This window comes from Dermacentor variabilis, chromosome 1 (genome assembly GCF_050947875.1).
Source record: "Dermacentor variabilis isolate Ectoservices chromosome 1, ASM5094787v1, whole genome shotgun sequence".
NCBI lineage: Eukaryota > Metazoa > Arthropoda > Arachnida > Ixodida > Ixodidae > Dermacentor > Dermacentor variabilis.
In genome coordinates, this window is record NC_134568.1 from 187,731,655 (window position 1) to 187,745,813 (window position 14,159).

The 14,159-nt window shown below is 44.7% G+C and overlaps 1 protein-coding gene across 1 annotated transcript in view; it reads right to left on the minus strand.

Moving 5' to 3' along the window:
• The window catches only part of LOC142589817 (uncharacterized), a 228,045-nt gene that overhangs the window by 139,068 nt on the left and 74,818 nt on the right, over nt 1-14,159 (minus strand). Inside the window, exons 5-7 of the mRNA XM_075701397.1 lie at nt 10,922-11,023; nt 7,935-8,144; nt 79-192 (exon numbers count right to left, since the gene is read on the minus strand). Coding sequence (XP_075557512.1) covers nt 79-192; nt 7,935-8,144; nt 10,922-11,023 — 426 coding nt within the window. The remainder of the gene's footprint in view (nt 1-78; nt 193-7,934; nt 8,145-10,921; nt 11,024-14,159) is intronic.

The window sequence follows — 14,159 nt, forward strand, 5'->3', positions numbered from 1 at the left end:
GTGCCTCTTCTGCTTTTGTGAAGCACAGCTACAAAATTGACAAGCTACATGGTAAAAATATTGTAAAGGATAGCTTACTTTTGTGAACAGAGTCGAGAAGGACAGTGCCACTTTGGTTCGCAATGCTCAGGTCCAGGGTGAGATCAAGTTGGATAGATTCAGCGATGAAGTCGAACCGAGGCGATTCTCCAGCTGTGGAATGGAGGGTGATGAAAATTTATTGGATTAATAAAAACGAAAGAAAAACAAACTGACAAAAATGTTAAAGCTGCTTAGCACTTAATGCACAATGAAGTATTAGCCAAAAAAAATTGCCTTGGAAGGTATACTTTCTTGGGTGAGTTATATATACTATTCAATTCCCACTAAACTACTTGAAGTGAAGAACAGAAGAAAAAGAACATTTATTTATTTAGTGCAGCCTAGCAAATAAATTTCTATTCCAAAATTTGTATACTTTACACTGAGCAATGCCTGCACTTTTCAATTTTACCCTAAAATTAAAAACAGCTGTGCAGCCCAATAATTCTTAGGCCATTCTCACAAAGAAAATAAAGTATAACAAAACCAAAACATTATTCATATATTGTGTAAGCAAACTGTTCTAACGTGCTCTAAGAATCTAGAATTTTGTGGGATTTTCAAATGGAGATATATCACTCTTGTAATCTGCTCACGCTCTTTGCACCAGCCCCTTAAACACATGCAGCAGCTGGATTTAAAATCCAATCAACACAAGTAGATCCGCACAAGGAAATCAGGTTTCCCTTCACAAATGTCTGCTTGCTGTATACCGTAAAACAGCAAACCATTTCTACAGACTTGTATGTTGTTTTTCCATTTCAATGTTGTCCATAACGTTTCACATCAACAATGCCACCCATAAAGATTAACTAAGTTTCAAATATATTTCTTGCATATATCATTTACAAAAAAGAAATTAAGCATGTGGCAAGTGACACATGCGGAACGGATAGAGAAATGAATAAAACATAGGTATGACAGCTGTTAGGCCAAGAGGCCAGGACAAAGCTCGAGTCCTGCTCACGATGGCAGCAAGTGATGGTACTACTATGGTCATCTGTTTTCTACTTCATTGAAAAAGCCACAGCAGGTTGCAGTCTCAAAACTATTCTTGGACTGAGCACTGAATTTGATGCAAAAGAAAAAAAGTTGCAGTTTCACCCAAAAGGTAAAGCATTGACAGGAATAGCAAAGTATAGCAATGTATAGCAATGTACATCTGTCATGGTTGACGCATTGGACATTCAGCGCAGCCTTACAGCACTTCGTTGATGGTGCTTGGCAGCCCATCGCCTTCTTTTCGAAGAAGCTTGTGCCACTTGAGCGCTGCTACAGCATGTTCCGTCAAAAGCTGCTCGCGATCTATTTGGCTGTGAAGCACTTTCAACAGTTTCTTGAGGGACGCTCCTTCCATGTCCTTAACAACCATAAACCATTGATTTCTGCACTAGCGTCCAGTAGCACCTCCTAGAAACCCTACGAAATCAGACAGCTTGCCTAATTTTTTATACACCAGCAACATTCATCACATCAGTGGAAAATTCAATGCCATCACCGACGCACTTTCTCACGCTGCCATCCATGCAACAGACCATGGCTGACTGGTCATTGACTTCACGACCATGGCTGCCACCCAGAGTGTCTACGCCGAGCTATAGCTGCCTTGCACAAGTATTACTTGCCTGGTGTTTTAAGATATCTTGCTTCTTCACTGCAACGTGCCCCTCGTTTATGATACGTCAACCTCACGTACTCATCGTTACGTGCCTCGCCCATACCGCCGGGCCGTCTTTGATGGCCTCTATTCTTTGACTCATCCTGGCATTTGCGCAACACAGCGACTCATCACTTCTCGTTATGTGTGCCCCAGTATCAACATATATGTTGCTGGTCACGCGCATGCCTCAACTGCCAACGGTCTGAAGTGCATCGCCACACTGCAACTCCTCTTGGCACATTCCCGTCGCCAGACGCCTGCTTCGGCCATCTGCACGTCAATATTGTTGGCCCCCTTCCTCCCTGCGGGAACCATCGCTACCTGTTAACCTACACTGAGATTCACCAGATGGCCTGAAGCGATGCCCCTTCTGGACATAACGACAAAGTCGATAGCTCGAGCACTCATCATGCTCTGGATTAGCCGCTACAGAGTCCCTTCCACCATTGCAACTGACCGTGGTTACTAATTCGACTTAACATTGTTCGCCAATCTATCTTGGCTACTCGGCTTCAAGTACATCACCACTCTTACCACTCGATATCCAATGGGATCAAAGAACGTTTTCACCTTCATTCCTCGCTGCGCTAATATACGGCAGCTTCCCCTCGACCTTTTCTCGGGCCTCAAGACACCTAATACACCTAAGGCCTGGAACGACAGCGCTAACTGCGCATTTAGAGACATCAAAAAAGCAATTTCCAGAGCGACGCTCCTCCTCCGCCCCACATTGGCGACTCCAAACTTCCGTGTCATCGCCCTCAGCTCCGGGTGCATCAACTGCTTCGCTGGGCCTACCTCTGCAAGGAGCTTGAGCCCCTCTGTTTTCGCAGTCCACCTACTGCACAGTCAGTCATGGCTTCGGATTCTCTTGATCAAGTACTGCTGTCAACACCACTACCCTATGATCCAGGTCTCTGCTCTCAACCCCCCAGTGTTCTGACAGACAGACTCGAACTCTCATTTCTTAACATCGAATCCGTGTTCCGTCACCACCACCTCGGTTCGCAGTTGACCATGTTCGACCAGGTCGTTGAAGCGCTTCCACCTACTACTGCTGAGACTGTTTGCAACAGTAGACAGCTACACCAAGTAAGGTTCATAGTTTTATTGGCCGTATAAATTGCAGTAAACATTCACTTACTAATTAAATTGATGCGCATGGTGTCACGGATGCACAGGCAAGCACGAACAGAACTCACTAAATGACCACGAACACTTGCTGTCCCAACGCTTGCATGATGAAGAATGCCGGTCATGGGGAGCAAATGCTTCGAACACCAGGCATGCAGGAAGACAGAGCACGTCAAGTGACTAGCCTTCTCAGATCACTCAACCTTAGCATCCATGGCAAGTTACCTTGAAAATATGACGCATGGCCTGTATACGCATTCAGCTGCACAAGCAGACATGTGCAGTCATAGCCGGGGTAGAAGACGAGACATGCGCTCACCTGCCCCTCCCCACCTAGTGCACGCTTGATTACTTTATCATGCGCTCACCTCCCTACAGCTAGGGTAGTTTTTATAACGCGACCACTAACATCGGGCATGGCTGGGAACATGGCACATCAAGCCACCCTCCTTTTCTGCTCACCCTCACAAGCCTTTCCTCGTACCAACAGCACATGGCGCACTGGGCGCAATCTTATCGCATTTGGACTTCATATGGAATCTCTTTGTGTCACGCCCGATGGTTTTGTCCTCGATATGGTGCATGACTTGTTCTGGTACTCATTTCTACGTGGTTGTTCCCCTGCGCAAAGTGTACAAACCACGTCTCTAACTGATGGCACCAGCTCTAGTTGACAGGCGCATTTGCTGTAGCTACTAGGTGGCATAGCATTCCTGATTCGTTAGCGATTGCATCTGAAAAAGGCATCATCGGTGCCTGTGGCAGCTAGATACGCCAGTAAGCAGCTGGATACATCCCCACGCATACGTGGCTCACGGCCCTTGGGTGAGCGTGGAGACCCATTCCGGCATATTTTCAGCCGCTGCTGGAAAATAGCCTTTCACTAACATGGAGACGCTTTTGATTTTCCTTGTTGCCTCTTATAACTTCTTTTGATGGCCACTAATGCACGTGTCACTCACTACCCACTTGCCTAAATTAAGTGTCATCCAAGTGGCTTGTCGAAGCACGAGTAGGTGGGGTTCAAACATCATTATGGCCAGCAGCATGGTTTAATAACCCATTGGAAGTGTACCATTTCAAGCTATGTGACTGAAGCAGTGGCATGCAGCAGAAGGCTATAGTAGTCCAGGTGCAACCAAATTAGTATGGGTCATTAAGCTTCAATAAAGAGATTCCCTCACCATAACAGGAATTGGCCTCCCTGGTGCAGTATTTGGCCACTACCTCCCCATGACCAGGAAAGTGGAGTTGTAGTCTATGCTACGCATGTTCTCGGCGTATTAAAATTACTATTGCTTCTGCCACCAGACCTGTGTTTAAAAAATATACCTGGTTTGAAATACTGTGGCCCTGCTTTAAGTGTGCTTCTAAGATGTACGAGGTACTATTTCACAAAGTGTACACTGCACGGCGGAAATAAAAATTATATTAGAACCATCTTGGTCCGATGCATTCGTATGAACTGAGGAAACCCCAGACGGGCGTTGCTGCTGCGAGCAGCGCCGCAACACCCCATCGTTAACTGCAGGAGGCCTACAGGCACAAAGAAGGTTCTTCCCTCAATTTGCATACAATTTTCATCTAATATGTTCACTTGCATCTTCTACAGACCAAACACATTCACTGATTCTCGGAACAGTGCGAAAATAAGGGACATGAAGAATAAAAAAAACAAAGCAGTACCTTTTTGTTTTAGAAGGCAGCTCTCAGACGCCCGTTCCTGCAGTGAGCGTCAGATGCTTAGCCAAGCGAATCAGCAAAGCGAAAGATGAAAGACGCGAGCCACGAGCGGCGGAGACCAATGAAAGTGGCCCCTTCAGTGGGTTTCTTCGATTTTCCACTTCTGGCTACCCGTCGAACCGCACTCTCATGTGTGCATGTTATCTGAATCGTGTACCCCGCAAGTTGTAGACGCTCATTACCACATACTGCGGTACATTTTCGGTTTGTTTTTCTCTGGTGGTGTTCCTTTTCACATATCTCGCATATGTATGCGGAGATGTCTTCTTTTTCTGCAGTTAGCGAAGGCGTTGCCGCTAGCCCGTGTTCGCTCCGTCTCTTCGTCGTATGCTTGGGTGGCAGCTCAAAACTGATATGCGTCCGAACTGCGGGCTGTTGATGTGAGAATGCACTGGTTGAGCAAAAGGCAAACATACATTAGACACACGTACATTGGCTTATTGCTCTCATGATCGCGACCAATGTTGTTTCTTGTGTGAAACTTTTCGCTGGTCACACGCGGCATGCATTTTCATGCGCCAGCCACGTCCCCAGCTCCTTAGGGTCAAAATGAAAAACACCATCAGCCACGACAAACTTTCTGAAACCGAATCCCAAGCCGGTCGGCACAAAATTTTGTGCATATAAGACGTACCCAATACAGTGGAACCCCGTTCATACGTTTTTCACCGGACCGAGGAAAAAAAAACGTAACAGCCGGGAAAACGCAACAGTGAGGAAAGCTCCGAAAATGAATGAAAAAAGTGCAGCTTCAACTATAGACAATTTATTTCCACAGAGTGCGCTTAGAACTTAAAAAAGTCTAGAATGATGGCTTGCCGTTTGTTCCGCTCGCTAGAAATCACCACACGTTTCTCAATAGCCTGGAAAGCCGCATTGCTGTCAGCGTCGCTGTGAGGTGCGACGTACCTGCGGAGGAGGTCCAGAGCCGCGACGGCTTCTCCAATGCTAGGATTTGGCAACTCCCCGGCATCATGCGGCTCGTGCTCCTCGTCGTCACCGCGCCACAGCAATGGCAACGGACGAAGGAATATCCGCGGGAAATTTTGCCCTCTTTGGCGTAATCATGCTAAGGATTCTTTAGTATTGCTGCGGAGCGCGCGCGTCTGAGCAGCCCGGTTGCGTGCAGCGCGGCGTAGTTTCACGAGAAATGTAAACAAGAGAAGAGAGCTGGCCCGATAGGCGGAGCAACGCCAACTTCCGGGTTCCCTTTAGCTATAGCTTCACAAAGAGTGACGTCAGGGCCTCTCCTGAGTTTCCTTCCTCCGTGAGTCGACCTGTCCAACAAACCATGCGGTGACCATAATCACAGTGATGATAGTGAGAGTATTTTTCACGAATGGCTTCCTAGTGGCGGCCTCTCGAACAGGCGTGCGGCTTCTTGCAGCCAATTCCATAGCCAAGCCCAGCCAAGCCCGGTCAAAACTCGTCGAAAGCCAAAATGGCGGTTGGAGCGCGTTGCCTACTTTAGCCCAGGCGGGTTCGGGTTGCGACACATCATGCGGAAACGTTTTCACAGCTACTACGTAACAGTATTGGATCCTATGGATCCATAGGATCATTGGATCTTATGGAAGCTATGCCGGGACCGGATGAAAACGACGTAGCAGCAGGGAAAACGCAGCAGTCAGGAACGTAACAGCGGGGTTCTACTGTATCCTGCTTTTTCATGTCTTGTGAAGTGATGACACAACGTCAACTCATCAATGTCGCCGGTGGGCGACATCATCGCTGCGAGCGGGGATCCTCGAGCTATCGCTTTCGAGGATACAATCACTTACGCACGATTTCGCGTCCTGTCATTGGACGCGTCAGAGGCCATCTGTTGTGCAGCACAAGGTGAGGATGGCCCAGTGCGCGTCCTGTGCAGAGTCACGCGAAATTGCGTGAAAGTTATCAAATCCCTGAATGCAACTATATATTTACAAGCTGGCAACACATAAATGGGCCAATTACGCCAGGCATGCGCCGGCCTCCCTGGGCGCTGCCATGCTGGTAGCTTGTTTACATTTGGCCAGCTGTCCCGCCGTTCGATTTTGCAAACTTTGGGCACGTCCGGGTTGTCTTGGGATGCCAGCCCACGTGACTTCCTATCAGGACAGGAACTAGCTGGCTGCCATAAGCTGCAAGCGGGCTGCCAGAACTCTGAGAATCTAAGAGGCCCAGTGATGTGTGCACAGGAAACTGGTGTCATGCGGACCCACCTAATTGCTCAATGCGTACTTTTATCTAGTTTCAGCCCGACCAATCGTTTTGTACTAGCTGTCACTCACGCTTGTTTAATTAGCTTGGTCTCATTCACGCTTATTTCGATTGTCATGGTTTGTGATTGTTTTGTAATCTGATCGTATGTGCAATGCGAATTGTGTAGTACTTTATGGAAGCCACGCAGCACCATTGATTACACTGGGACCTTTCACAAGTCATGTATTAAAGCTGATGTAATTTACCCCCAGATCAAATTTTCGATGATTGGCGACTCTGCTACATGTGTTTCTCAGTTCCTTTGCCTCAATACATAGCAAAATGAAAACAGGTAGAGCTAGCTGCGCTCAAATTTTGCATTAGGGAGTATCTTAATCGTCGGTGAATTTTATAGTAAGATTCAAGTTTGCATATCGAAAAGAGCCCACAGAACAAGAAATGAACTGCAGTAGTATTAAAACATCCAGTCTTTTCATGCTCTTCTGAGCAAAAAAACCAACACAATATCCCTCAACTTTCAATACATTCTTCCAATATTTTCCTATTGGCATCATCAACACACAGGAACATGCATGCACATTCCAAAAATGTACAAACCAGCCAGACATTACAGAAAATGCCTGACTGGCCTTTACTTTCTGTAGGCCAAAGGTAATGTATAACATGGGTGCCCACCTAAAAGCATTTGCATGATATATTTTACCCATAGGTATACATACCCATTATCAAAGACCTTGTGCAAGTAGCAATGAACAGCCTCACAGTATGCAATTAACAAAGGAGTGAAACTTGCACTCCTTTTTAATTTTATCACTTGACAACCTACTGTGCAGCAATGTAATGTCACTAAAACAAAGCTTTAAATTTTAACCATGCACAGGTTTACTCACAGTTGTTCATGAAATTAGGCCAAATTATTGAAAAAATGGCTTTGCCAGTCTGGTTATCGAAATCAGTATTTTGCCACATAAATCCATATTTGCAATAATTTCATCAGCTGCTGCTTCTAGGCACTTTCTAGTGGCTTTAACCGAAAACAGAGAACCATATTATAGTAATCTACTGTACATGACTAACATGCAATGCACTTGCAATTTTTCTATAGATATACCTTTCAAAATTGCAGGAAACATAGCTGGTTTCCCAGTTATGTTGATGGTGCTCCTTCCCTTGAGGTTGACAGAGTCCAGCGATGCATATACATTATGTTCTTTCGAATCTGAAGCATGGATTGTGATGTGGCATACCACAACCCCACTGCCATTGACATAAGGAGGGAAACGGAAGACAGGGGTGCTTGACGATATATTGGCATTGCAACCTAGAAATAAAATCAGTGAGGTCAATATTTCATATTTGATATGGTAAAGAAAAAAAAATGAGGTTAAAACCTCAAAGCCTAATATAATGAATTATTCAATCACATTTTCTCTAATCGAAACGGCTCTACTCAAAAAGCAAAAAATGCGAGCCTCGACACGTGTTGTTTATTTGTGCAAAAATCCTTGTTATAGAAAAGAATCTGTGAGCTTTCCAATTAAATAATTACAGGGTACAACTTCAGCATATTTTACTCTTGCAGAATGAGTGCACATTATCAAATGAGACAAGTGAACTTTGTGTCACAAATGAGTGTTAAAAATTAGCAAAAACAATATTAAATACAGCAGCCTCTTGTGTTTATCCAGAGCGTCTACCAAGTTGACATTTCCAAATTCCCCGAGTTTTCCAGGTTTTCCCTGAATGTCTTTGCAAAATTCCCTCAGTGACAGAGAACTTTGTTTTATGTCAAGACGTGCTGACACCATGTCGCTTGATGTTGTCACTATAAAGTAAGCATGTTAAAAAATGACTTAATCCAGTTTGAATAGCAAGGCGTACTGCTTCTTCAAAAAGAATATAAAAGGGAGGAGTCACTAAAATGCACAGCAAATAAAATATTTTCGAAAAAAATGGTAAAGGCCATTGTAAATTGAGTCGAGCATTTTCAAAAACGACTAAAAAGAGATGCAGACAGAGGTAAATATTTTCGAATATGAGCTACATTTATCAACTGATAGCAAGCTCATTGGCATAAGGCCCGAACCAGGGTGTCTACCAAGCTGACATTTCCAAATTCCCTGAGTTTTCCAGGTTTTCCCTGAGCACTTTTGCTAAATTCCCTGAATGAGCCAGAACTTTGTTATATGTCAAGACAGGCTGACACCATCTTGCTCGATGCTGTCACTCTCTAGTAAGCATGTTGAAACAAAAAATGTCTTAATCCAGTTTGAATAGTAAGGAGTAATATCTATTTTATTTAAAAAGAAAACAGAAGGAAGGTGTTAGTAAAATGCACAGCGAAAAAAATGGTAATGCCCATTAGAAATTGAGTCAAACATTTTCAAATCCGAATGAAAAGGAGACACATACATAAGTAAATATTTTTGAATATGAGCTATTTCTATCAACTGATAGCAAACTCATTGGTATGAGGCCTGAACTTTGTTAGAACTAAGATTCTCTCTCAGCAGCTGGGAAGTCAATTCCAACTGTCCTGACATACTCTCAGCCTGTACACAAAATCTCAGTGTTGGGTTTCGCTGCTTTAAAGAGTTAATTTGGTTTGGATGAGGGATGCCTGCATCTCGACGTCAGCCAACACTTTCTTTTTGAGCTCAAGCTCCTTCAAAGAGGCGGTGGCACGCTTCCTTTCTCGTTAATTCCTCAGTGCGTCGGTCCTTTCTGTTCTCATCCTCCTTCTGCCACACTTTCACCCCATGGATCATTTGAAGCATTTTCTTGGTCAGTTGTGCAGTCAACATCGTGAGTTTTCAGACTCCCTAGGGGCCACAAAAACTTCCGAAAATCGGGCAGTCTCAAAAAAAAATGAATGCATCTCTTTACCTGCCCTTAAGGGCTAAGATATTGCCACAGGCACGTCCAAAAAAGCTCTTAGGGCCTGCCAGTACACGTACTAGACATATCGGTGCTCGTACTGGGACAGGAGACCCAAGGTGCACGCGTGCTTAATTAAGGAATACATACCGTGTACCGTGACAATTGCCCCTTCTCATGCATGTTATGCTTCGCCGCACAACACTTCTATGCTGAGGCGAAGCTAACTTTCGGAGACTGGCGTTACACAACGCGCTGTGGTCTGCGTGCTGTGCTCTGCGAGCTTCGAAGCCAACCGCGAGGATTACAAAGGCGGAGTCGGTTCCATTGCCAACAGCGGTGAATTCTTTCAATGAAAAACACGGCACTGGACGGCAAGAAGCTTAATAGCGAACGTAGAAGCAGCTAGGCCTAACGTTGCCGCGGTGGTGGTTATGGCTGCCAGTTATGGTTATGGTTATCTGCGTGCGAGTGCCGTTTCGAGGCGGCGAAATAATAAAATGGTGCCAGTGGTGGCTTTGATTACTGCCATTTCAGACCTGCAGTCAGGGCAATATACATTGACTATATAGAGTACGTGGTGGAGCCGCAAAGCTGTGTGAATTATCGGGCATGTCCGAAAAATCGGGCGTCTGGAAAATCTGTCGTTAACTGCTCTGGGAATACATCGTGCCGATGACACGGCGTCAATGACAATTCGTTGCAATTCCTCTGTTACTAGAGCCATCATTAACATGACTTTCGTTCCCTTTCAATAAAGTTACAGCTAATTTTCCCTGATAGAAGCACAAATTCCCCGAGTTTTCCCTGAGTATTTCCAGACTGTTCAAATTCCCTGAGAATTGCCAGTCTTCCCAGTTGGTAGACACCCTGATTTAGCAGTAGTGGAACACAAGTGTTTCAGTTCCATAGCTTCACTTCCAAAGCCAGAGAAAATTATCCTGTTTTACAAAATATTTAAAAAACTGTCATTGCTGTACTGAAAAATTCAGTCTCCATGCACAATTTTCTAGCACATGCACTCCAGAGACACTTCCACCTATACTGGCGGTGATGAACCCATTTTGATACAATCAACATTTCACCTTGCTGGTATGTGAACAATACAGCAGACTAACCACAGTTTTCAAGTTGTTCCTGTACACAACGCCTGCTCTTTCGCACTAGCAACACAGAAACAGGTCAATCCCATTATTAATTTACTGTTATGGTAGCTCTTACCTTCATGGAACATGCCAGTGAATGTTCTAGATCCCTTGCTGCTCTCATTCACAGTAGTAGAAATTGTCACAATACTGGCAGGAATGAAGTATGTAACAGGATCTACAAAAGAAATATAATATACAAATATATAAGTATATAATTATATATTTAACAGATTGATGAAATAGGCTAGTTTGTGTACGTTCATTATTCTTGCTGTATATACGGCACAGACTAGCGTGTGTCACACATAGTGCAAGAATGATAAATATATAAAGTGAACTTCTCGCATTTCAAAATATGGATCAAAATGATACTGTACTGTTAAAACAGCAAAGCAAACCATAGGCACAGCAATGTGCACCTAATCCATTGCCATGACAAAGTGATTCAGCAATAAAGAGCTGGAAAATGAAAATGGCTTAACTAATAATGTATACAATGTATAGTAATGCTATATTCCATAAAGCCTTACTTTGTCTACTACATTCATGTCTTATTTTACATGGATTATATTCATTGGGGCTTAAGTTTCTGAAAATCTGGTGCATCGAAGAAGCATAGAAAAACTGATGTTATGTCAAACTGATAAAAAAAAAACATTTGTGCCCATATTTCTACAAAATTCATGACTACGCCATTAAATCCATGTCAGCTTAGTAACATGTCAGCCACCTACATATTTTGTAGGTGGGCAAGAGGAGCAAGAATATATTTCAAGACTAATCTGCTTCCAGCAGCCTACTTTGCATGTAATCAGAACAGATGCAACAGCAAAGAAGCAATGTTGTGAAGGAGGTGTGTTACCACAGCATGAAACTGAAAAATCAAGAGCTCACATAGCTCACCGTTAAGCTAAAGGCCTAGCCAAAAGGATAACGCAGCAACCTAGATCAGCATAAACCACTGTGGCTGCATGTCATGAATTCTGGCAGACAGGAGACAGACTGAGACACACTGCACGTACTATAATAATACAAGTAAAATTCAATCTATACAGAACAATTACGGAAAACAAGCAATCGCATGTGCTACAAACAATCAGCTACCACAAAACTGCTATATAATACATACAATCCTACTCATCCCTAAAAGTCCCGAATGTTTAGATGTTGTGGCTGACATGTCGCGGTATCAACACTGTCACTATGGTACGAGATGGATCTGGCCATGAAGTGACTCCTGTGGTGTAGGATGAAGCCAGATGTGTGGATGGCTACTGTAGCGCAGGACAAGACCAGGCAAGTGGTGAAAAGTCAAAGACTTGGCTGGTTCCCATGGCAAAATGACAGGGTTGGGATTGGCAGCGAGAACAAGGGTGGGTACTGCTATGTTAAGAAGATGGCAAACCAGTGTGTTGCCAGTGGGTCCTTTCTCCAGGCGAAGTCCTGTACGCCACCCACTGCTGTCTCTAGTGCACAGCTGGGGACATGATCACACTCAGTGAAAGCTATATCATGGCACTGCCTTCCCACTTCACCACATTCTTATTCGAATCATCTCTTCTCCTTGAAGTCTCGCACCACATCTCCGCCTTCCTCTTTTTCGGTGCGCCTTACTGGACACTTCTTTGCCCCTCACACTCTTCTACCGCAGCATATGTGTACGTGACAACAGACCCCCTTTTAAGAGTTTTTTTTAAATTTAATACTGCAGAATGTCCCTACAAAACTGCTCTTACTGCACACAGCTGTCCTATTTCGTACTAGCACTTATCCAATCCAATGTACAATGAACAAACACCCTTCACACAGCTAAGCTCAGACAAGCGACTACACATACCCCAAGAACAATCTTTAATACTCTATCAAGTGAACATGACACTGAAACACTCTACTGATATGCGAAAGTTGCACTCATCAATATTCGGTATTCCATAGTCGTGAAACAACCCGGAAAACTCGGTTAATGTCATAAAATACACCGAACAGGTTTTCCAACGACTCTTACCAGACAGCACGAACTACTGCTTAATTAAGTAATTTTTAGCTAAGGCACGGTACCGAAGTCACTGGTCGAGTTCCCGACAAGTCATTCTTATGCTCAACCTTAACTGACAGTATGACTATAGCAGCACCTCATTGATACGATTTCATACAATCTCTCAGCACCAACGTTCACAGTCAAGAACACAAAAGATGACCCAATAAAGTTACTCTTCTTTCATACCAGTTCAAGCATTCCTGGAAAGCACACACTTTTGGCACCAATGTTAAGTACATCACCAAACTGTGAATGTATGATACATTTTCTAGTTGCTAGATCAGGTGTAAACAAGAAAAGGCATAAGGCACGAGCAATCAAAAGCAGCAGGCACCCACCACGGCAGCTCCCTCAGTCGAATGCCTTCATACTGAAGTGCTTCGGGCCTCCGAAATAATTCATTACACAAGTCAATTCATTGTAAAGGTCGCGCTGATCTGCATATCACCACAATAGCCCCATCTCTAGCATACATTTCGCTGTTCTGTCTGGGCTGGGGGCCCTGTAGCACCCACCGACACCACAACGCAAGAACCCTAAGGTTGGCGCTCTCAGCCGGCATCTTGGTACTGGCTGCAAAAGACAAATAAAGATGGGCGGCACGAGCTCAATGCACAAGCACGACATGAGCAGTTCGGTTCTAAAAGCCCGCTTTGTTGGTCCTCTTGTTCTGCCGCTCCGCTGCGACCCCACAGTTCCTCCGACAGTAGCCATATCGTATATACTCGTGTAAGGGCTACACCCCCACTTTGGAGGGCAAAAATTTGGAAAAAGAAAATCAAAACATCCCGCTGGAAAGCGAAGTTAGTTCCATTGCTGCTAGACGATGCTAGCTGCTGATCAGTCTACGCCACTGAAGCCGGTGGCACCATGCTATATATTTTTGTGTGTGGCGCATCATCTCAGCTGTGTTGGCAGTGTTTCTAGCACGGAGCAAGAAATATTTAGGAGTGGAAACTCCGCTGTTTGCGGCAACCAGAAAAGGTCACAAGCTCGCGGAGCCGTTATCGTGCTGGCGGCGCCTGGCGGCCTGGAAAGAAATTACCGCCGTTGAGAGCACGCCGGAGTAACCGGAGCCGCCTGCCCGGGCGTTGCATTTTTTTTTTTCGCTGCGGCTTCTACGACGTGCCGCATGGCGCCGCCACTGTATATGGCCCCATCGGCGCATACAACAATTGTGATTTTATCTGGTCGCACGCGCTCGCTCGCGCTGACGGGAGTTTCACCTCCTATATGTCTTACTCCGTGGTTTCCAGTCAGATTGGTGGCATTT